Source organism: Aphidius gifuensis, linkage group LG3 (assembly GCF_014905175.1).
Source record: "Aphidius gifuensis isolate YNYX2018 linkage group LG3, ASM1490517v1, whole genome shotgun sequence".
Lineage (NCBI taxonomy): Eukaryota > Metazoa > Arthropoda > Insecta > Hymenoptera > Braconidae > Aphidius > Aphidius gifuensis.
Window position 1 is genome coordinate 14434203 of NC_057790.1, and position 25621 is coordinate 14459823.

The 25621-nt window shown below is 30.6% G+C and overlaps 1 protein-coding gene across 1 annotated transcript; it reads right to left on the reverse strand.

Annotated features, from left to right (window-relative positions):
* Positions 1-11831: 11831 nt before the first annotated feature.
* LOC122852023 lies at positions 11832-12501 on the reverse strand. Its single transcript, XM_044151574.1, has 2 exons — positions 12313-12501; positions 11832-12208 (listed from the first exon to the last, which is right to left on the reverse strand). The coding sequence occupies exon 2, from the start codon at positions 12197-12199 to the stop codon at positions 11858-11860; it is 342 nt and encodes a 113-aa protein (XP_044007509.1). The 5' UTR covers positions 12200-12208; positions 12313-12501; the 3' UTR covers positions 11832-11857.
* Between the last annotated feature and the right edge of the window lie 13120 nt (positions 12502-25621).

The following is a 25621-nucleotide window of genomic DNA, read 5'->3' on the forward strand; positions in this document are numbered from 1 at the left end:
TATACTTAGTACAAAAAGTTTTTTTTTTTAGAGTTTTTTTGCAATTTTATTCAGTAGAGTCATTGTTTTTCCTATTTTTTTTGCAATTTGTTCAGTAGTGTCATTGTATTTTCTTTTAATTTATTATTTATTTTTTTTATTTATACGTTTTGCTTTTATACTTAGTACAAAGAGTTTTTTTGACATTTTATGGTAACTAAATTTATACGTATTGCTTTTATATTTAGTACAAAAAATCATTTTATCTCATATACTTAGTATAAAAAGTAGTACATGTGCTAGTTTTATAAATTTTCAATTTCCCTGTGTTAGTTTTTATATATTTTATTTTTTTTTGTTCATTTTTACAGGATGTTTCAATGGAAATACCATTTATCGACTTGATCAGTGATGATGATGATGATGATGATGTAATACATTGTAAGTTTTTTTAATTATTTTTTATTTTCCAATATTTTTTCAATTAAATATTTTAATTCATTGTTGTTTTTTTTTTTTCAGTAACCAGAGACACACGTGATCATGAATATGAAGATAAAAATGAAGATGATGATGATGATGTAATACATTGTAAGTATTTTTTCAATTTTTTTTTTATTTTTCAATATTTTTTCAATTAAATATTTTAATTCATTGTTTTTTTTTTTTTTTTTTTTTCAGTAACCAGAGACACACGGGATCAAGAATATGAATATGAAGATGATATTGATGTTGATGATGATGATGATAACGATGATGATGCAGACACCGTCATTTTGGAACCAGAGGAGCTGGTTCGGAGGGTCGAGGATGCAGATTTCTACAATTGCTCCTATACGCCGAGTGAGAGGTCCAGAAGGGGACGAATTTGTCGTGACCCAATGTGGTCACAAGATTATTTGTTTTATTAAATAATGAATAAATGAATAAATAAATAATTTCCAATTTTTTTCCAAGTATATTGTTTTTTTTTTTTTAATTAATCCTATGGTTTTTTATTTTTTCATATGAAATATTTTCCTGTTTCTAAATTTTTTTTATTTTTGTGAGTGTTGATAGAAGTTATTGAAAATGTCGCTAGTTGTATATGAAAAAAAGGTGGTGTTAGTGTGATGGTGTCGCTAGTGGTCAACAAAAAAAGTAGGGATAAAGCTATATAAATGATGGCACATCCAACTCATTCTTCTAACAAATTCACTGTGGTCTGCTGTCAAAACGGTATATAGTTATATAAAAATATCAGGTGAGTCTTAACCACAATTTATTAATCAATGAGTATTTCAATAATCCTAAGATATTTTATAAAATTTCTTAATAAACTATCCTTAGATTTTCACTAGCTATTATTCTACAACGATATCTTTTGCACTAGGTTGTTATTTTTCAATATAAAAAATAACCTCAAAATTTTTTTTGTTGTAATCCATCATTATCTTGTCAATTTCTGAATATTTTCCAAATGTTTCAAGTCAATTATTCTTAGATTTTCACTAGCTATCATTTTACATGAATATTTTTCTATAAAAGAATAACCTCAAAATCTTTTTATAATCCATCATTATCTTTGCAATTTTAAATATTTTTTAAAATTTTTTTAAGTTAATTGTTTTTTAAGGTTAACCAAACGAATATTATTGTGGTCTGCTGTCAAAACGATATATAGTTATATAAAAAATATCAGGTAAGTCTTAACCACAATTTAATAATCAATGAGTATTTGAATAATCCTAAGATATTTTATAAAATTTTTTAATAAACTATCCTTAGATTTTCACTAGCTATCATTTTACATGAATATTTTTCTATAAAAAAATAACCTCAAAATCTTTTTATAATCCATCATTATCTTTGCAATTTTTACATATTTTTTGAAATTTTTGAAGTCAATTATCAATAGTTGTTTACTTGCAATCATTCCACATTAATATTTTTTTGATTTTTAGGATAATCAACAAATAATAAAATAAAATGGATTTATACGCACAATGCAAACAACTTCGAGAGAATTATCGAAAAATAGTTGAACGTTTACATCAAGTTCCAGATCACTATGAAATCAATTCTACAATTATTTCATTACGCAGAGATATTTCAAATTATAATAAATCATGTGCAAGTCTGTCAGGTGCTCATAAAAAATGCACTCAGGCAACAGTGGGAATACTAACAACATTTTTATTCAGATTACAAAGTTTGCAAGTACAAGGTGCAGGTGCATCTTCAACAGTTGATGTATCAAACGATACTACTGAAAATTACATTGAATGGCAAGATTTAGAAAATTTTTTCAGAAACAGGATGAAGACTAGCATTATAATTAATTTAAAACATAAGAATGTAAAAGACTTTCTTCCTGATGCTAAAGAAATGTTAATTAGTCAAATAGCTCTTATTTTACAAGATAAAAATGCACTCGAAGTCAATACTGTAATACTGTATTAGCTCTGAATTATGAAATTGAAAAACCAGCTGATAATAGTGTGGAAGTTGAAACAAAATATTTCAGTGAAGGTAGTTTTGAGGTTTTACAATCATCAGATCTCAGTCAATTATTTCAAGAAAAATTTGAACATTTTTTAGAAGATGTTGAGGAAGCTCAATTAAATGGATCTGGTTGGAAACTGCATGAAATCCTCCATCTTGAAATCCAAATAAATGAATACATACCACTGCAAGGTGGTAATTCATCTTTCGTTGAAATGCCATCATGGATAATTAAAACTCATTCAGTTGTGAATGTTAAAAATTCAGACAATTTATGTTTTATTTGGTCAGTTTTAGCATGTTTATACAAGGTGTCTAACCATGCTGACCGTGTGAGTCAATATAAAAAACATATTGATGAGTTAAATGGTAGCGAAATCACTTTCCCCATAACATGGGAAAAAATCAAAATTTTTAAAAAAAAAAATAAGTTGAAAATTAATATTTATGGAATAGAGAATGATGATGATGATGATAATGAAAGTGATGATGATGATGATGATGAGGAAAAAAAAATAAAAAACGTAGAAAAGAAAGGATTGTTCCATATTATATTAGCAAGAATGAATCTAATTTGAATACAATTCATCTTATAATGATCAAAAGAGATGATGATGATGATGATGATAATGATGATGATGATGATGAGTTAGATTCGCAAAAAAATTTATCACAATATCAATTCGCTTGGATTAAAAATTTATCGAGATTAGTAAGTGCGCAAATTTCTAAACATAATGGAAAGAAAATAATTTGTGATCGATGCTTATGTCATTTTCAATCACAAAAATCTTGTGATAATCATGAAAAATTATGTAGTGAAAAATGTAAAAGTGCAATGAGATTACCGACTGCTAAAAATAATATTTTAAAATTTTTAAGCTATAAACATCAATTAACAGTACCATTTATAATTTATGGTGATTTAGAATGTTTATTGGAAAAAGTGCAGAGTGAAGAACTTGAAAAAAATCAAATTTATCAAAAACATGTTCCAAGTAGTGCAGCATATTATTTAAAGTGTAGTTATGATGACTCACTTTCCAAGTTCAATCTTCATAGAGGTAAAAATTCAATTGAATGGTTCATTACAGAGCTTGAACAAATTGCTCATCAAGTCAATAAAATAATAGATGATATTAAACCAATGTCTCTCACACGAGATGAAGAATTACAATTTTTAAATGCTAAAAAATGTCATATTTGTGATAAAAATTTCACGAAAAATGACGTAAGAGTAAGAGATCATTCTCATTGGACCTCAGAATACCGAGGTGCCGCCCATCAAATATGCAATATTAATTATCAAGAATCATGTATTATCCCAGTAGTATTTCATAACCTCACAGGCTATGATGCACATTTTATCATCAAAAATCTAGATGAATAATCTAGATGATGATAAAAAATTAATAACAAAAAGTCTCTGTAAAAATGATGATGAATTCAATTTAATTACAAAGAAGCGAGTATTTCCATATGATTATCTTGATAAATGGGAAAAATTTGATGATACAACACTTCCATCGAAAGATCAATTTTATTCAAAATTGAATGAAGAAAATATTTCAGATGAAGCATATGCACATGCTCTAAATGTTAAGCAAAAGTTCAATATAAAAACACTTGGGGAATATTCTGATTTATATTTACAAACTGATGTTGCCCTTTTAGCTGATGTTTTTGAAAGCTTCAGAGCTGATTGTTTGAATACATATAAGTTAGATCCAGCACATTATTATACACTACCTGGACTTAGTTTTAGTGCAATGTTGAGATATACTCAGATTGAACTAGAATTGTTGACAGATCCTGAAATGATGTTGTTCATTGAGCAAGGTATAAGAGGTGGTTTATCACAAGTCTCAAATCGATGTGGAAAAGCAAATAATCGATATATGGGCAGTGAATATAATCCAGAGAAAGAAGAGTCATTTTTAATGTACTTTGATTTAAATAATATGTATGGAGCAGCAATGAGAGAATATCTTCCAACTTGTAAATTTGAATGGATTAATAATTTTGATATTTCAATATTAAATTCAACTGCTGATAACTCAAAATATGGATACATTCTTGAAGTTGATTTAGATTATCCTGCAAGTTTGCATCATCATCATAAAGATTTTCCTTTAGCACCAGTACGCGAAAAACCACCTCTAGAAACCAGTAAAACTCCAAAACTACTGGCAACTCTAGATAATAAAAAAAATTATGTTATCCATTACCGGAATTTAAAACAATATTGTTCTTTGGGGATGATTATTACTAAAGTTCATCGTGTTTTAAAATTTGAACAAAGTGCATGGCTTCAATCTTATATTGATCTTAATACAGAGTTACGAAAGAAAGCACGTAGTGCATTTGAAAAAGATCTTAGAAAATTATTCATTAATGCAATTTATGGTAAAACTCTAGAGTCTGTAAGAACTCGTAAATCTATAAAACTTGTTGAAAAATATGGTGGTAGAGGTGGAGCAAGATTTTATATCTCAAAGCCAAACTTTCACAGTCATTTAATCATTGACGATCTTGTAATAATTGAGATGAAACCAACAAGTATACTTTTCAATAAACCAATTTATCTTGGATTTTCTATTTTGGAAATGTCAAAAACATATATGTATGATTTCCATTATAATTTCATAAAACCAAAATATGAAGATAAAGTCAAGTATTTATATGGTGATACTGATTCTGCTGTATACCACATATTTAGTCATAATCCATACGATTTAATACGTAATAATCCTGATAAATTTGATACATCTGATTTTCCAGAAAATAATCAATATGGAATTCAATTAAAAAATAAAAAAGTTATTGGTATTATGAAAGATGAGAATAATGGAAAAATAATGAAAGAATTCATTGGTTTACGAAGTAAATTATACTCTTATGTTATAGCGGATAAAAATAATTCATTAAAAAAACGTGTTCATATGAGAGCAAAGGGCGTCAAAAGATCAACTGTAAGACAAATAACTTTCGATGATTATAAAAATTGTTTAATTAATCAAGTAACAACAAGAACAATTGAAAAAATTGCTCTCAGTTGGCAAGATGATAAACGACAGTTAACTAATGGTGAAACTGACACTCTGCCTTGGGGATATATACCTGTTGAACGAATGTGTTTGAGTAAAAGTATATATAAAAGAAAATATGAATGATGTGAATAAAAGTTGTATAAATGTATATAATAAAAAATAATTGTAAGAAAATAAATACACATTGCTTTTTATTTATTAGTTTATTGATTATCTATCCACTAATTATGAATATTGTCAAATTCAAGATATTTTACATACATTTTATTCCCACGTCTCTTTAAAACTTTTTCGATCAAATAAATGTCAGAATGTCGAACTTTTTGTAGCTCTTCAGTATAAAAGCTTCCTTGTATTGAATTCTCTCGATAGTCTTCAAGCTCATACGTTACAGGTGATGTTTTATTAATTTCAGTAATCGTGAATATTTTGTTTGTCCACTTTGGTTTATAACCTTTATCAAAGACATGCTTATATTTACTTATTCTTACATGTTGATTTAATTTAAATTTGATTTTAACATGACAATGATTTAAACTTTGAAACACAGTTTGTTTTAATATTTCAATATTTTTACCAACAACTTCAACAGGTTTCATTTTAATTGTGCGATGTTTGGTATTATTATATTTTTTAATTAATTCTGGCAGCAATTTCAACCATTTATAATTTCCTTGCATCCTAAATTCAAAAAACATTTTGTTTTTTAGTGTTCTATTGTATCGTTCAACTATTGATGCTTTTAAATGAGTAAATGTTGAATACATATGAACATTATATTTTTTTAACATTGTTTTGAATGTTGAATTATAAAATTCTTTTCCTTGATCCACATGAAGATTTTTGCATATTCGACCTTTTTTGAATATTGATTCCATTGCTGCTGTTACCTCTTTTCCAGTTTTATTTTTGAGTCCAACAGCCCAGCTGAATTTTGAGAAAATATCAATGACTGTTAAAATAAAATTATATCCAGAATTGATCTTTGAATGTTCAATCATTTCAAGAAGATCATCTTGCCACGTTTCATCCTTATCACGAATATCAACTTTACGTCGTAAAAAATTTTTTCTTGCTGGAGCGTGTAACTCACGCACAACGTCTCTTTTATAATCAGTCATAGTTCACTGACGGATGTATACAGACTGATTTTTTTTATATTAATATATTAATCCACATTCTCTCAACTCTTCAATAATTGACATGATCTCATTATCATGATTCGGATTACCAGCTGTTCTTGATGCTACTAATAATCGTAATCGATCAACAAGTTCATTCGGATCGTCCCAATAGATATAATTGACTCTAGTTGGATTATTTTTTCTAAGAGTCATAACCGTTGGTAATAATCCAGTACCATAATGCTCATTATTATCATTCTTATGAGGTGCAATAAAATCAATGTATTTCCGAGATGCTGAATTTTTTATTGGCATATTAGATCTATGATATTGATGATGTGCATTTGTATTATTAATAATTTCATTATAATTTTTTTCATCAATATCAGTAATAGTTCTTCTGTCTGGTGATTTCATAAATAATAATTCCATTAATCCAGGTGTTATTTTGTATGGTGTATCAAAAATATTTAATTCATCATCGTTAAAGAAAATTTTCGCATTTCCAATTTTGTAGTCAGATTTTACTTTTTTTACACCATAATCTTTATCCCACTGTATACTATTGATTTTTCCTAAGTAATCATCTATTAAATCTTTATTTGATTCTTCCACAAATGTTTCCTCGCCTTCATCAGCAGTATCATATTCAGCTTCTTGTTCATAAACTGATTCTTCAATATCAGAAGTACTAAAATTGTCCTCATGTGTTGAATTATTTTTTTTATCATTCGTATTTTTTTCATCTGGAAATGATTTATCATCATCAATTAATGATTTTTTGCTAACCGTTGTTGTTGGCAGTTGTGCAGCTAATTTGTTGAGCGGTGTGACAACAGGTTTAAGATATTCATTTTACAATTAACTGAGAAAATTTAACAAATTATTTTGTTATTTATAGTTATAAAGCAGTCAAAATTTTTTCTATATCTTCCTTTATCTATATCTCTATATTTATCGATACACAGGAAGCAATATTTTTCTTTCCAACAATCCACATACATCTGCCGGAATTTACTATACTCCATATCAATGTTAACATGATCGTGATGTATATGCTTTAAATTCGTATCATCTTGTGGAAAGATAATCAAAAAATTAATATTATCACGTATCAAGTGTTTAGGTATTCGCGCATATGATTGACATAAATAAAATGAATCAACAGCTTTATGTCTTCCCATACAAAAAAATGCTTTAATATGGTCCTGCTTTTCAGTTGCAACGTCGTCAAATATAAACAAAGAATTTGGTTTTGCTTCATCAACTGGTACAACTTGATCGTTGTCTGAAAATTTATAATAATTTATTTCTTCAAGTGGTTCTAGTAACTTTTCTAAATATTGATATTTTGGTTGGTATAATGATTTACTATAAATATAAATATTTGCAAATCGTAAACCATTTGGATCAACAATTAAACTCATTAAAGCGTTCGTTTTACCACAATTACTTCCTCCAATTATCGCACATCTTATTGTATTTGGTAGTAAATCACCATGTCGTTTTTCTTTTAAACCATTACCACTTTTCGATGTAATTATATCAAAGTTTATAACTGGTAATTTTAGAGCTTGTTTCTGGTATTCCATCGTGATGAGCACTGAGCTCAAATCATATAAATTCAACCGTTTTATACCAAAGCAAATCAGTCTGTTATAAGCTATGATTGAGCATACATCAAAAAAGAAAAAGAACAAAAAACGTTGTGGAAAAGGAATACTAAATAAAATAATTAACAAGTTACCATTTGAACTTCATCTGCCTGGTTATTCATATTGTGGACCAGGTACCAAGTTAGAAAAACGTTTAGCAAGAGGAGATCCGGGAATTAATCCTTTGGACGCAGCCTGTAAAAATCACGATATTGCATATTCGAAAAATTGCAACGACATCAAGGCAAGAAACGCAGCTGATGATATTTTAGCTCGCGAAGCAGCTAAACGTATTTTTTCTAAAGACGCAAGTTTAAGTGAAAGAGCAGCAGCTACATTCGTTACAGGAGCAATGAAAGTAAAATCAAAATTTGGTATGGGTTGTGTTAATGAAAAAAAGAAAAAGAAATGTACGAGAAAAAAAAAACCATTATCTTCGTTGAAAAATAGAAAAATAAAAAAAAAGACTGGAGGAAAATTAATAAAAAATAAAAAACGTGCAGTTAAAAAAAAGAAAATAACAAAAAAGAAAATATCATTTTCAAAAACCGTACAAGCAGCAAAACAAGCAATGAAGGGATCAAATAATTCATCAGTTGCAATTAAATCAGCAATAAACGGTGCGAAAGCAGCTATTAAAAAAAATGGTGGCAAGAAAGCTATTACAGTACCTAGAGTTTTACCAGTTGCTAAACATATCGGTGGTGCACTACCACTTTTAATCCCGATTTTCTCAGCTATATCAGCATTAGGTGGGTTAGTTGGTGGAGCATCTGGTGTTGTCAAAGCTATCAATGCAGTAAAGACAAGTAAAGAACAATTAAATGAAAATAAGCGACACAATAAAATGATGGAATCGATTTCCATAGGAAAAGGACTTTATTTAACAGCACATAAAAGCGGTATGGGACTTTATCTCTCTCCAAAAAACTTCAACTGATGCTACCACAAAGAGCTTTAACTGACGGTGATTTATTAAAATTTGCTAAACAATCAAAAATTGCTAATTTTCGTGGAGTTTTTATGCGAAATGATATGCCAAAAGATGGACCATGGGAACAAGAGTGTGGAATCATTAATTTAGATGATAAAAGGAATCCTGGAACACATTGGGTAGCATATAAAAAACTCAATAAAAATTCAGCAATATACTTTGATAGTTTTGGCAACTTACAGCCACCGAAAGATCTTGTCAGTTATCTTAATGTTGGTAGCATCAATTATAATCATAAACGTTATCAAGATTGGAATACGTATAATTGTGGACATTTATGTCTCGCATTTCTCACAGGAAAACTATAAAAGCAGAAGAAAAGAAAATTTCCAATCAGTTATTTATCAACCTTGACAATGAACGATACGTTTACTTTAACTCTCACCGGTAAATCTTCAGTCTTAGAAACTGATTACTTTCCACCCATACAATTATCAAGTGAAAAAAATTATTCATTAGCACTTATTTCATTTTTATCATTTAATTCATTACCAAATATCGATCATGAAAATAATATGATTACATACTTGAACAGTTATGATACAATTGAAATACCAACTGGAAGTTATGAAATAGATGATCTAGCTGCTTACTTAGAAAAATATGAAATCAAAATTACATATAATAAAAATACTCTACATTCATATATTACAAGTGAAAGAGACATTGATTTTGTAAAACCAAAATCACCAGCACGTTTACTAGGATTTACACCGAGAATATTGAGTTCTAAAACAAAATATGAATCAAACTACCCGATTAATATTTTAAAAGTGAATACATTGAGAATCGAGTGCAACATTACAACAGGAGCTTACGTGAATCAACAAAAAGTTCATACAATATATAACTTTTTTCCTGCTGTACCACCTGGTTATAAAATAATTGAAGTACCAGCTAATCCAATCTATTTACCAATTACTGTTAAAACCATTGATCATTTACAATCAAAAATTGTTGATCAAAACGGAAAATTAGTGAATTTCCGTGGTGAAACAATAACCATTACGTTACACGTAAAATCATAGGAATGGGAATTTGCTTCAATTCACGCGCTATAAAACGTGGGGCATCGTATAAAAGCAGCACATCATGGACACCTCCAGTCAGTCTGAATCGAGCAGTCAAGAAGTTGACACCTCAGAATATAAATTACCTGCAGAGTCTAGGTCTAAAAGTAAAAAAAAATTTTGGAACTTTAATTGGATAAATATAACTTGTCTTAATTGTTTTACACGTCAAAATGAGTGATGAAAATATTTTCGATATAAACGCGCCAGTTCAATTTAACAATGAAATATCCAACTATGAGCTACATGCTCATCAGTCATTTGGATCAACGAGCTTCGATAATAGTGATGAAATAAGAATATCAATACAGAATCAAGATTTGTTTGTTCTACCATCAAAAAGCTACATACGTATGAGTGGAAAATTAACGCAAGAACATGTTGCTGTAAATGCAGAAGATCCACTTGCTAATATTTATTCTTTAACGTTAGTAAATAATGCTATGTGTTTTTTGTTTGATGAAATGCGTTATGAATTAAATGGAGTTTTAATTGATAAATCAAAGAATGTTGGTATAACATCTACAATGAAAAATTATTTGTCATTAAGTTCAAGAATGAATTATGAAAATGCAGGGTGGATAAATCAAAATGGTATGAAATTGATAAATGATGATGGATATTTTGATATATGCGTTCCATTAAATATAATTTTTGGCTTTGCTGAAGATTATCAAAAAATAATTGTCAATGCAAAACATGAACTCATTATGATACGATCACGTTCAAATTTGAATGCGATCGTACGAGATAATGAGAGAGTTCCTAATATGCCAGAATTTGATTTAAAACTTACAAAAATTGAATGGCTTGTACCGTATATAATGTTATCAAACAAAAATAAAATTGATATAATGAAATATATACAAAAAGATCCTGTCATTTCTATTGGATTTAGATCGTGGGACTTATATGAGTATCCATTGCTGCCACAAACAACTCATCATATATGGACAGTGAAAACTGCAACTCAACTGGAAAAGCCACGTTATGTTATTCTTGGTTTTCAATCAAATAGAAAAAATGATTGGCAAAAAGATGTAACACATTTTGATCATTGTAAAATAACAAATGTTAAACTTTATCTTAATTCTCATATTTTTCCATATGGGAATTTGAATCTTGATATTGAAAAAAATCAATTTGCTTTATTATATGATATGTATGCTAATTTTGCAGAGTCTTACTATGGCTCAAAAATAGATTTAGTAACAAAAGATAATTTTATTAAAAAATCTCCATTGATTGTTATTGATTGTAGTAAACAAAATGAGTTTTTGAAGACTGGTGCTGTAGATGTACGCTTGGAATTTGAATCAAAAGAAAATTTTCCTCAAGGAACGACAGCATATTGCTTAATTTTACATGATAAAATAATTGAATATAGACCAATAAGTGGAATAGTACATAAGTTAACATAAATTAATTGTAACCTATGGTTTTAATTAAATAAAAAACAAACGAAAATAATTTGATTTAGTGTATTTATTTATTTATTTATTCACATTTCCTCATCATCATCGAAATCACGTAGATCATATGTACTATCATCTAATATTACATCTTGGTTATTTTCACCATCAAGAACCATGGTTAGTGTTCCTTTCTTGACAGCATTTTCTAGCTCCTTAAATTCTTGATCATCTTGATTGAAATGTGTAGCAAATCTTTTTGGTAGATATGCATAATTTTCATTGTTGATTTCAACTGTTAGCGCTGGACCATACTTTGATGTTGGAAATCTCGCTACTTTAGTAATTTTATAAACTACTTTTCTTTTCAAATCTTTCAATGATTTGCGTTCGTTAGCTTTTTGAAGTTTTTTTGCTTTTGCAAAACCCATTTTTAATATCTGTAAATGGAAAAGTTATTTTTTAGTTAACAAAATACATAATTGAAAAACATTGAAAGTATTGATAAGTTAATAAAAATTTATAAATATATGGTTAAACTTACTTGTTGGTTTCTAAGACTGGGCGCACTACAGCTGATGGACTGAACGATGAGTGATGTTTAGTCTCTGTGCACGAGAATATATACTAAAACTCAGGTCCCCCACCAACGAAAAAGTTCCTTTTCCTCTCTTCACTTAGAGTGGGGGAACGTTTTGATTGGTCAATATTTTGTAGGAGAAGAAAAATCAGGTTTTGCTTATCCCTACTATAAATTTTTTTAGGAGTAGGGGAACATCGTGATTGGTTTAAATTTTGTGGGAGAAGGAAAATCAGGTAATGCTTATCCCGACTAAAAATTTTTCTTCTCAGAAAATAGTTTTTACTTTCTATTATTCTAATCTTTTAATCTTTTAATCCTATAATCTTCTTCATGGAATTTATAACAATAGATGTAAAAAAATATTTTTTTTTGAGAAAAGCTAATAATTCCTGTTTGAACATGTTTCAGTATATTTTCTAAAAATTAATATTTTAATCCATCGTCGTCAGATGATTCATCAATTTTTATAACAATGAAATCTAGACAGAATTTTTTTTCTTTTTTTGTTCAAACATGTTAAATTTTGTTGAAACTTGTTTCTATTATTATTTTATTATACAAACTAAATCTTTATTTTTTTATATCTTATATTTAAAGGAAGGAAGGATAATTCTAAAAAAAATTAACAACTTTCAAAAATTCGTCTTTGCATCATTTATTCATTAATAAAATTCAATTCTCCATTGTCAGTTCCTTCTTTACATTTTAAACAATCTTTTTCTAGTACATAATAAGATATTCCAACTTCATCTTCACAATCATTTTGTATTGGATGTTTTTTACATTGTTTTAATTTTGAAATTGTTGGATTTGAACGTTGTTATACTGATAATTTTTCCCAAATTTCATCAATTTGATGTGATGCAAATTTTATAATAGCCATCACTGGAAGTGCAGCAATATCTTTTTGTGTCAAGTCAGTTATATTTTCAACTGCACAAAAATGTAAAATAGATTTTTTTATGTTGGCTCTTGTTGAAAATTTTTTAATGTACCAGTATTTGTATCTCTGTGCATTTTCATATGCACATTTGTAAGAACTGCATAAAGGATGTGAATTCATATGTCGTATTGCTGGATGTTCCATCTCTAATATTTTTATATCTGGACATCCCAAGTCTTCCAAATTAAAAATTGTCATTGGGTTAAAACGTAAAATAAATGTTAACCATTTTTTTCTATCTTCACCTTTGACAAATAAATAATTAAACTTTCCAACTAATTCTTCAATGATTATTGTTGATACGTTATTATATTGATTATGACCAGCTTCCCAAGATATCCCATGATAATTTTTTTCACAATTATTCACAGTATTTTTATATTCTTCTGTTAGATGTGATTTTTCACAAGGTGGTTTGAATATTTTTATAGTTGGTGAAGATCTTGAATTTATAGGTTGGATAACCAACTCTTTTACAACAAATAAACCTTGAGGTTCTTGAAATCCTTGGAAATCAATGAATGCTGACATTTTGTTTCAATATATATCTATTCAACTCAACTCAACTCAACTGAATAGTGACCAGTTCTGAACTGATGAAATTTCTTATATACCTCTGAATAACCACTCCCCTCTTTTTTCTATCCCTTCCACTTCCTATTTACCCCTACCATTTTTATACCCCCTCTACAACTTATTTTACAAACATCAAATTGTTGATAAAATAATGAAACTACTTACGATACTTTCTGTAATTTGTCTTGATGATAAGCTAAGGTTCCAACCTATAAAATGATTGGTCCTCAGTTCGAACCATCATCAAGACAAATTTTTTTTAATTTCATCAACATTGTTTTTATATATCAATATAAAATAGAAAAAAAAAAAATATTCCTTCGAGCCGGATTCGAACCAGCGACCTCTGGATATCTCTTATATTCTAATCAAACTAATTACAGTCCATTGCTTCTACCAACTGAGCTTCCGAAGGCAATTCAGTTCTTTATTGTATAATATATAAAAGAATATTCTTTTACCGATAGGATAAAGCATAATCTCATGTTTGTTTCAGAGGATAGCGTGTAAACTCTCATGCCAAGGGTCCGAGTTCAAATCCCGGTTGGGGAAAATATTTTTTTTCTCTATAATAAGAACTATTTTACCGACATATCCCGCAGGCATTTAAAAATTCGAAATTAAAAAATTCAAGATGGCCTCCTATGAAAAAAAAAAATATAAAAATTCAAAACTATTTTACCGGCATATTCCGCGGGCATTTGAAAATTTAAAAATTCAAGATGGCCTCCCATGAAAAAAATAAATAAATAAATAAATAAAATAAATAAATAATATAATAATAATAAAAATAAATAAATAATATAATAATAATAAAAATAATAATAATAATAGAAATCCATTATGCAATCTTATGAAATTAAATTAAATCGGGACCCCCCATGATGACGGTGCTCTAATTAATTAATTAATTCGCGGACCCCTGGGGTGGGCCCTCGCGCATTCCGCGAAATCACCCGCGAATCACAGTGGGGGGTCGCGGGTTTCGCGGGGAAAGGGGGCACAGCAGGGGGCTGGTCCAGAACTCTCCTATGTATACTACTTATGTGTACTTATATATGTATGTGTGCCTAAACGTATGTTCACAATACATACGTATGATTAGCGCATGCAAACGCACCAACACATTTACTTTTTTTTATTTAGCCGCATGCGCGTTTGAGTTGCACATAGATATAAACCACAAGATAAACCCCCTAAGTCAAGATAATAATTATCTACAACTTCAAAAATTAATAACAAATAAATGGTTGGTTTAAAAAAAAAAATTTATTTGAAGTACCCCCCCTAAAAAATTTTAATCTACAATTTTTATTTGAAACTTTTTTTTCTATGTTTAAGAGGAAGCTCGGAATCAACGATTTTTTTTTTATTTATTTTTTTTCACTTCTTTTCGGGGGGGTTAGAATTTTTTAAATAATTTTATTGAAATCAGGAGGGTCGAATTTAGTTATATAAATTTTTTTATAAAAATGGAACCAAATTTTTTAAAATGGTCATTTAAAAGGGATCTTTCCTGGATCAATTCCATTTATTCTTTTTATTGCACTGAAAAGCGAGAATAATAAATCTAGGCTTTTCTAGCTGCGTACTTGTTTGTATTGACCATACATGCTTATTAGTTGGAGGTAAAATTGGCCATTCAAAAAGACACCATGCTCGAAAACACATTGAATTTGGTGGATCTCGTTGAATAAATTTCATCATATCAATTTTTTCTTATCAGATAATTTAACATATGGCACTAGCCATTTAATCTTGCTTATTTGAAATTTCAAATCTTTTTCTTCTGCCCTACCAATTCCAATACATGCATTCATATCACTTCTTAAGCGAATTAATATCAATTCATGCTTAGCATTGACAATAATCTTTCTATAGTCTTCAGCAAAGCCAAGAAACATTTGTAATGGTATACAAACATCAAAGTATCCATCAGTGTTAGTTAATGATATATCATCGCTAGTACCAAGCCAACCAGCATTCTCTAAATTTGATTCTGGATTTACTGACAAATAATTTTTCAAAGTGCTTGTCATGCCAGTATTTTTACTCCTATCAATCTCAACACCATTCATTTCATATCTTATTTCATCGAAAAGATGAAGTATACCATTATTAACAATTTTAGTAGTCAAAGCCGCTGCCACACTACCATCATTTTTTTTGATCACTTATCTTCCGGAAATGTGTAATGAACTTTTGCATGGCAAAATAAAAATATCCTGATTTTGTATGTTGATTCTAATTTCATCACTGTTCCCAAATGTTGTTGAACCATAGGGCTGATGTGCATGGATCTTATAGTGAGATATTGATGAATCAAATTCAATTGGTGTGTTAATACTCAGCATAGCCTCCGCCATTTTGGACAGCACACACAATTTAAACAAGATACTTTTACCCAGACCCAACTCCAATAGCTTTCTTTTTTTTCACCACTTGAAGGCCGAGACTTTTCAGAAACTGGATATCTGTGGTGTTAATGTTTTCAATGCTCGATGACAACTGATTGGTGGTGGATTGCATTGAATCCTTTTATATGATGAGCCAACTTTTCGATTATAGACGATGCCCATTAACGTGATTTAATGTGTAATCTTACAGTAATTGTCTCACCACGGAAGTCAACCAGATCACCGTCTTGATCAACAATTTTTATTTGCACGTGATCAATTGTTCTTACTGATAATGGCATATAGATGATATTTCATGGAACTTCAATAATTTTATAGCCTGGTGGCACAGTTGGAAAAAACTCGAGGATTGTATGAACTTTTTTATTATTAATGAAAGCACCAGTGGTAATATTGCACTCAATTCTTATTGAATTCACTTTTATAATGTTTATTGGCAAATCGGATACGTGCACAATATTTGGCTCCAAGATACGTGGAGTAAATCCCAACAGTTTTGCAATTGTATCAGATGGTCTTTTGCACTTTGTATATGACTGTGGGTAGGGGTACATTTTTGCTAAAAATCTTTTTCTAAAAAATATATTTTCTAAAATATTATTTTCTAAAAGTTTCTTTTTCGAAATTATGTTTCCTAAGAAATCAATTTTTTCTAAAATATATTTTCTAAATAATCAATTATTTCTAATCACGTTTATTTTCTATATTCTTATTTTATATATGAATGTTGTAACTTAAAGATTTGATATATGTTAAAATATCGTCATTATCAACATAATCTTGATATTTAGACACGATGTTACGAATTTGTATTTCTAACTTCTTCCTTTTCGGATCTTGACCTTTTCTAATTTTCTGTCCTAATTGGAGTTGTCGCAGCATAATTTCGGAATCTGCTTGTTTTTTTTTTAATTCTGCTATAAACGCATAAAAACTGGGGTGATCTTTCCCGATCACAACTTGCAATCTATTGTGCCATCCTTCAGAAATGTTATTTGTTCGAGCGGTACCTTGTAACACTGAATAATAGTGGCTCCACAAAATTGGATTAAAACGAGGGGGTACATCTCGCGGTCTGCCTCGCCCTTTTCGAACTACACCAGTGACATAAGTATTCCCAAAATATTGATATATATCTAAGGAATCTTCTGGCATTTCTTCCTTCAAAGATCGAAAGACTTTAACAATACTGTTCGGTGGCACAAACGATAAAGCGACTAACAATCGACTCGCGTCTCTAATGCTAGAGTCTTCTTGATCACAATAATTCCGTTAGATATATTTGTTTATTTTATTAATATGTAATAATTATATCAATTAATATTCAATGATAATTTGTTATTACCAGCAGCATTAATTATTGCAAGTTCAAAGTCACTCATGACGATTGATGGGTAGTTGATTCTAATGTCAAGTACCTCTGCACGTTCCATTATGACCTCGAAAACTTTTGTGTATGTAGCCTGTTTTTTATTTTCTAAAAGTGCATAAACAAATGGTACTCCAATTGTTTGAGTTTCCCTACCAATGACCTGACGAAATTTTCAAAAAATGAATTGACGCATAGAAGGACGTCGGAGTTAACTTGATGAAACTTAGAAAAAATAAGAAGCCCTGTGGTCTAGTGGTCAAGGCGTTTGCCCGGAAAGCAAAAGACCCGGGTTCGATTCCCGGCGGGGGAACTTCGTTATTTTTTCTAAGTTTCTGGTTTTTTTCTGGTTTATCTCAATACCGCACCCATAATTGCAAACAGTTGGAAGAAAATCGAAAAGGCACATTTGAAAGTACCATCAACAAACCATACATCACTTTTAAAAAGATTTCTTAAATTTTCTAGAGTTGCATAAATAATTATTCGGCCATCATTCCAGTCATCATAATCACGAGAATCATACAGAAGAAAATTTTCCCCTAAGTATTTATAAATAACTTTTTTTGTTAATTGTATTTTTTTAATATTATCTTTTATTAGCTCCACATTCACAAGTTCGACGGCACTTCCAATAAGCTCGTTCTCCTATTTTTCCACCATTTTTATAATATAAATAGCCATCAATATGGAGCATAAATGTATTTTTCCCACTCTTTGATTTTATCAATTCTGCCATAGTTATGAAGCTATATATGTATATATGAATTTACTAAAAATTTCAATAAAAAGTAACTCGAAATTTACAAAGAAATTCAAAAAAGATTTTATGACGTTTCAAAAAAAAATTTTGATTGAACATAAATAAACAAAACAAAACGAAACAAAACAAAAACAAAAAATTTAGTTAATGTCAAAAACTTAAATTAATTAACAAAATAGATACTTCCTAGTATAGTTAATTAACAAAATAATATTCCGTAAGTATCTATTTGAGAATATTTAAAACAAAATTCGATAATGCAATATTATATATATATTAATATATATTATATTATATACCAACAAACTAAAATTTCGACAATAATAATGCTATGGTGCCGGCTATGAAAACCATTAGACAATACTATGAAGCGATATTTTCATTTTTCAGTTGTATATGATATATGTATACCATGCTATATGTATACTGCGTTGCCTATGCTATATGTATACGCTATGCCATATGTATACGCTATGCTATATGTATACTGCCTATGCTATATGTATACTGCCTATGCTGTATGTATACTGCGTTGCATTCAACGTTTTATGTCGCGTTGCCTATGCCATATGTATACTATGCTATATGTTGTAACGTGACATGTTACCTTCTCACTCATTTCTCAGACTTTACCTACAGGCTCGGATCAACTTATTTTTCAGACAAAGGGGAGACAGTAAATTTTATTCTACGACGCTAAAACAAACCAAAACCGTCACTAAAACTACACAGAGATTTCATTCTACGTCGCTAAAATCACCAAAAAACGACAATTAAAATATGCCAGTTGCTTTATTCTACGTCGCTAAAACAACAAAACGACCTTAGAACTAACCAAATAACCAAATACCAAATACCAAATAACCAAATAGCACCAAATAACCAAATAACACACAATAACCAAATAATCCAAATAACGCACAATAATCCAAAGAATCCAAATAACGCACAATAATCCAAAGATTTTGATCCGGACCTGCAATAGTAAATCTTAAAATTAAGTTGAGGGGTTTGCCTGGGTCGCTTAGTATGCTGATTTGTGGAGAGAGGGACGGGTAAAGAATATTAAAATTACGTCACTGAAATAATAAAATAATGGGAAAATAAATCACTCAACAAAACGATAATTAATGCACTCAAAATTAACCAAATTTACTTAATAATTAAATACGAAAATTTCTCTAATATCCAAATACAACACAATAAAAGATTGACCAAGTACGCTTACTAACAAAGGGAGACAAAAGAACCACACATTACTGACAATGACCAAGGTGAAGGGGAATCTTACGATGGATGACTCCTGCTCCTAGACCTTGGTGGAAGGGATCGCTCCACTTCCTAAAGCTATGGAATGAATGACTCCAATTCCATGGGGGCAAGGGAGGGGTTGTCCGAGGTTCTGGGATGACTCGCCAGAGAACCTGGACTCACTGCGGCTGTAGGCAAGGGAATATGTGTTGTGTGTGCTGTGCCACAGCTTAAATAGCTGTGATTCTACCCTTTCCAATTTTATTCCCACTATGACTGATATGCACCAATCTCAATGAAGTTACTCAAATTGACCAGTCAAAATCATAGTAGGGCACACGGTGGGAATGGTAGTACTAGAGGGGATATTATTAGTGTACAAACCGGTTATTCCCCTCTTTACTCACAAAAATAAAAATAATAAAAGCGTCACTGGTCAACCGTACAATAATAATAAAGAAAAAATATTCAAGAAAAATAAATATAATTTTAATTTAAGGTAGACGAGCGAGTCTCGTCACAGCATCCTCCTTAATTTTCCTTCCCTTCTTTTCGGGCTCCCTTCTGCGGACTCCTGGCTTCTGTTGTTGTACCGTTGCACCTGGTTTATGACAACAAAAAGATAAAATGCCTAAGGCAATCCGAGCAATCATTAAAATGACAACCAGGATGTTGCCCAATTGAAGTTTTAAATTGGAGTGTCAATAGTCGGAGGGTTAACTTGGGGGAATAAAACGTCTATGGCGTTGTCAATCACTAACCCTCATAAGAGAAACCGTATTCTTCATTATCTGGACAGGATGGCTCCTCAATCACTAGATAACTTAGGACATCTTAAAGAGGATCAGAGGGAGCAGGTGAGCGGGTTAGGGGGCAGGCGAAACCGGGACATAACGACTGATCTGGACGAGGTGGTAGACGACGTGATTGGGCAGATTGTGTAATCTTTTCTTGTCGAATCGCCTCTAATTCCACCTCGTACAGGGTTGGGGAATGACGGGCTGAAATTCGGCGCTGGAAGGTGGGCAACAAGTTGCGGATAGTGTAGTGTACACGCTCCGATTCTGACCAGGGGGGATCCGTTCTTTGGAATAAACCACGCATACATGAAATAAAATTTCGAACTAATTCGTTTGGCCCTTGTACGCGCTTGTCGATTTCTTCACGCAATGCGCGTTGATAATCCGGGTCGGAAAAACTGGCACGAAGAGCAGCCTTCGCGGCTAACCATGAATTGAACTTGGTTTCGTGGGTCATATACCAGGTTAACATACAGAAAGACATGGTTAGCAACAGTGCGCGATCACTCGCCCCTGTGCACAACCTTGCCTGTTCCACCCGATACAGAAATTCTTCCACGTCCTCTCCAGGGTGGCCTGAATAAGACAACCTCCAGCTTCCCAAGATCCTTAACAAATTAGGCATGCTGCGATTGTGGGTGTTGGTCTCTAAGATGTGAAGGTCCTCAGCTGGAGGTAGAATTACGCGCCTAGGCGCCTGATTACGGGGTTTGTTACGCGCAGGTGGTTTGTGGGTCAATCCTCCCTCAGGTGGATTGGTAGAAATCTTTTGGGGGGGCTGCGTGACTAATGAGGACGACTCTCGGTCAATAACTGGGGCTGCGTCCTGAGAAGGTGTGGTAGGAACACGGTCTTCACCAGATGGTCTGGATGTAGCTCCGAGATCCTCCGGTGAAGAACCTGAGACAAAAATGTTAACAAAGGGATTCCCGGTTATTTTCTTACGACCGCGGGTGTTTCTTTTAAGAGCGAAGTCTCCTTCACTAGTCGAATCCGCTGGGGTCTCTTCAACTTCAAGTTGTCCTAACTGGGCCTTGGGTTTCCGTCCTTTACGCTGTACCTGTTGGTCCAGGGATTGAGGATGTCTCCTCGTCACCCATAATAGCAACGGTAAGGATCGTACGTGGAGAATGTGGAATTCGGGCAATTTAATTGACGCAAAAGAAAATGAAGGAACTGACTGCGAATTAAACGAAATAAAATGAAATCCAGAAGAATCCTTTATATACTACACTGCACATACAATATTCCGAGACTTAGTGATCTTACGACCTAACAGGTTTGCATGCGATTAGCTACTGAATGTTCGGACGCCTTGCATCGGCCTATATGGTGACTAGGGGGGCAATTTCGAGGGTGGGGAAATTCTGGCCACAAGTAGGGATAACAGCCTACTTCATACTTGGGAAAGAGGAGAATCTGTGGAAGTGGATGACTCCCACTCCTTCCAACAAATTTTACAATGGTTCTTGGTGCATAATTAGTCGTAAAATAAAATGGAAATTGAATTTTCCGGTAGGCTGACTAGTTATTACAATAAAAATTAATTTATTATAACATAATTAGTTAAATAAATGGGAATTTGTATTTCTCCGGAGGGCCGACTAATTATTACAATAGATTTTAATCTACTACAACATAATTAGTCTGGAATAAATGGGAATTATTTATTTTTCCGAAGGGCCGGCTAATTATTACAATAAAAATTAATTGACTATAACATAATTAGCCTGGTATAAATGGGAATTATTATTTCTCCGGTCGGCCGACTGATTATTACAACAAAATTTAATTTATCGTAACATAATCAGTCTAGAATTAATGGGAATTATTTATTTTTCCGGAGGGCCGACTAATTATTACAATAGATTTTAATCTACTACAACATAATTAGTCTGGAATAAATGGGAATTATTTATTTTTCCGAAGGGCCGGCTAATTATTACAATAAAAATTAATTTACTATAACATAATTAGCCAAATAAATAGGAATTTGTATTTCTCCGGAGGGTTGACCAATTATTACAATGAAATTTAATTTATTATAATATAATTAGTTAAATAAATGGGAATTTGTATTTCTCCGGAGGGCCGACTAATTATTACAATAGATTTTAATCTACTATAACATAATTAGTCTGGAAAAAATGGGAATTATTTATTTTTCCGAAGGGCCGGCTAATTATTACAATAAAAATTAATTTACTATAACATAATTAGCCAAATAAATGGGAATTTGTATTTCTCCGGAGGGTTGACCAATTATTACAATGAAATTTAATTTATTATAATATAATTAGTTAAATAAATGGGAATTTGTATTTCTCCGGAGGGCCGACTAATTATTACAATAGATTTTAATCTACTATAACATAATTAGTCTGGAATAAATGGGAATTATTTATTTTTCCGATGGGCCGGCTACTTATTACAATAAAAATTAATTTACTATAACATAATTAGCCAAATAAATGGGAATTTGTATTTCTCCGGAGGGCTGACCAATTATTACAATAAAATTTAATTTATTATAACATAAATAGTCTGGAAAAAATGGGAATTATTTATTTTTCCGGAGGGCCGGCTAATTATTACAATAAAAATTAATTTACCATAACATAATTAGCCAAATAAATGGAAATTTGTATTTCTCCGGTGGGCTGACTAATTATTACAACAAAATTTAATTTATCATAACATAATTAGTCGTTGAATAAATAAGGAATAATATTTTTCCGGAGGGCTGACTAATTATTACAATAATAATTAATCTATCGTAACATAATTAGTCGAATTTTAAACGGGAATTTGCATTTCTCCGGTGGGCTGACTAATTATTACAACAAAAATTAATTTGTCGTAACATAATTAGTCTTGAATAAATGGGATTTATTTATTTTTCCGGAGGGCCGACTAATTATTACAGCAGAATTTAATTTATCGTAACATAATTAGTCTGGAATAAATGGGAATTATATATTTCTCCGGTGGGCTGACTAATTATTACAACAAAAATTAATTTGTCGTAACATAATTAGTCTTGAATAAATGGGATTTATTTATTTTTCCGGAGGGCCGACTAATTATTACAGCAGAATTTAATTTATCGTAACATAATTAGTCTTGAATAAATGGGAATTATTATTTCACCGGAGGGCCGACTAATTATTACAATGAAAATCAATTCATTATAACATAATTAGTCTGGAATAAATGCGGATTATTTATTTTTCCGGAGGGCCGACTAATTATTACAGCAGAATTTAATCTACTATAACATAATTAGTCTAAATTTAAATGGGAATTACATTTCTCCGGAGAGCTGACTAATTATTATAATAAAATTTAATTTATCGTAACATAATTAGTCTGGAATTAAGGGGAATTTTATTTTTCCGGTGGGCCGACTAATTATTACAATAGAATTTAATCTACTATAACATAATTAGTCAAATAAATAGGAATCATTTATTTTTCCGGAGGGCTGACCAGTTATTACAACAAAAATTAATTTGTCGTAACATAATTAGTCGTTGAATAAATGGGAATTATATTTTCTCCGGTGGGCTTGACCAATTATTACAATAAAATTTAATTTATCATAACATAATTAGTCGTTGAATAAATAAGGATTAATATTCATTCGGAGGGCTGACTAATTATTACAATAGAAATTAATCTACTATAACATAATCAGTCGTTAAATAAATAAGGATTAATATTTTTCCGGAGGGCTGACTAATTATTACAATAGATTTTAATCTACTATGACATAATTAGTCAAATTTATGTGGGAATTGTATTTCTTCGGAGGGCTGACTGATTATTGTAACAAAATTTAATTTATCGTAACATAATCAGTCTAGAATTAATGGGAATTATTTATTTTTCCGGAGGGCCGACTAATTATTACAGCAGAATTTAATCTACTATAACATAATTAGTGAAATTTATGTGGGAATTGTATTTCTCCGGAGGGCTGACTGATTATTATGTTATATCCTACGGTACCAACACATGTAATATTCGGCACATAATTTTTTTTCATTTCATTAAAGCCTAAAGCGGAGATCTACCCGCCATCTACTCGTAATGAACAGACCTCAACAGCTAAAATAAGGCCCGCCATTAATCTCAGTGTGAACTACACCATTTATTACATTGCTCATACCAACAGAAAATTATAAATTCTGAACGTAACCAATTTTATGAATCTAGTTTGAAATACAATTTAACATTAATACAACTATAAGTTGTAAAATAAATATATCTGAAAAAATACAAAATATTTAATCTATGTACTATTTTTATAAAATATAATCGAAAACTAATTTTAAGTAATATGACCAACAACGACTACCTAAATATTCCGCAGAACATTTGAAATAATTAACAGACCAATTTAACTGATTTTATTTGCTAATAAAATCCAACTAAATTTTATATTTAAAATATGTCTAATCATGCGCTAAATTTATTAACTAAATATTGTATAATTAATGGAAAGTACGGAATCTGACGGGTCGACACTTCCAGAATCTAGTAAGAAAAAGAATAAGTCCACGAAACAAGTGTGACACAGCGACAGGGCCCTTCCTTAAAACAGGCCACACGCCCGGAAATAAATCGGTTCATACATGTTCAGTCAAACAAGTAAATTGGAACTAATCGAGCTACTGACCCACAGTTACGATCGATTAGCCTCCATTAATTTGTGCTCTGAATAATTCATTTAATTAACTTAGTCAAAATCTCTGCACAAGCATTTAAGATTTTCTAAGTTTCATTTTCATTTTCATCAGTAAAGTGTAAAATCAATCTCATTTGTATTACAGTAATTATAAAATTTCAAGTATATCAAAAACCATCTTTTCAAGTAAACTCATTACATTGTAAACATCATTCATTCATAAAACGAATTCAACTTAAATCACCACATCAATCTACCTGAAGCTCCAAGTATTACGAAGGAAGCCCTGGTCGCACAATCAGAGTCCGCTTTTCACATTCTGGTCGAATAAAATCCAATCCAAGTATAATACATTTTTTCTTCAAACAAATGTAAGTTATTACCAAATTTATTATTCAAATGCCGTAATTATAATTGTCAAAAATTATCAAGTACTTAATCTATTTTATCAATATAATTTC

Excerpts from the sequence above, each read along its gene's own strand:
- LOC122852023 (XM_044151574.1), bottom strand. The coding sequence starts at position 12,199 with ATGGGTTTTGCAAAAGCAAAAAAACTTCAAAAAGCTAACGAACGCAAA.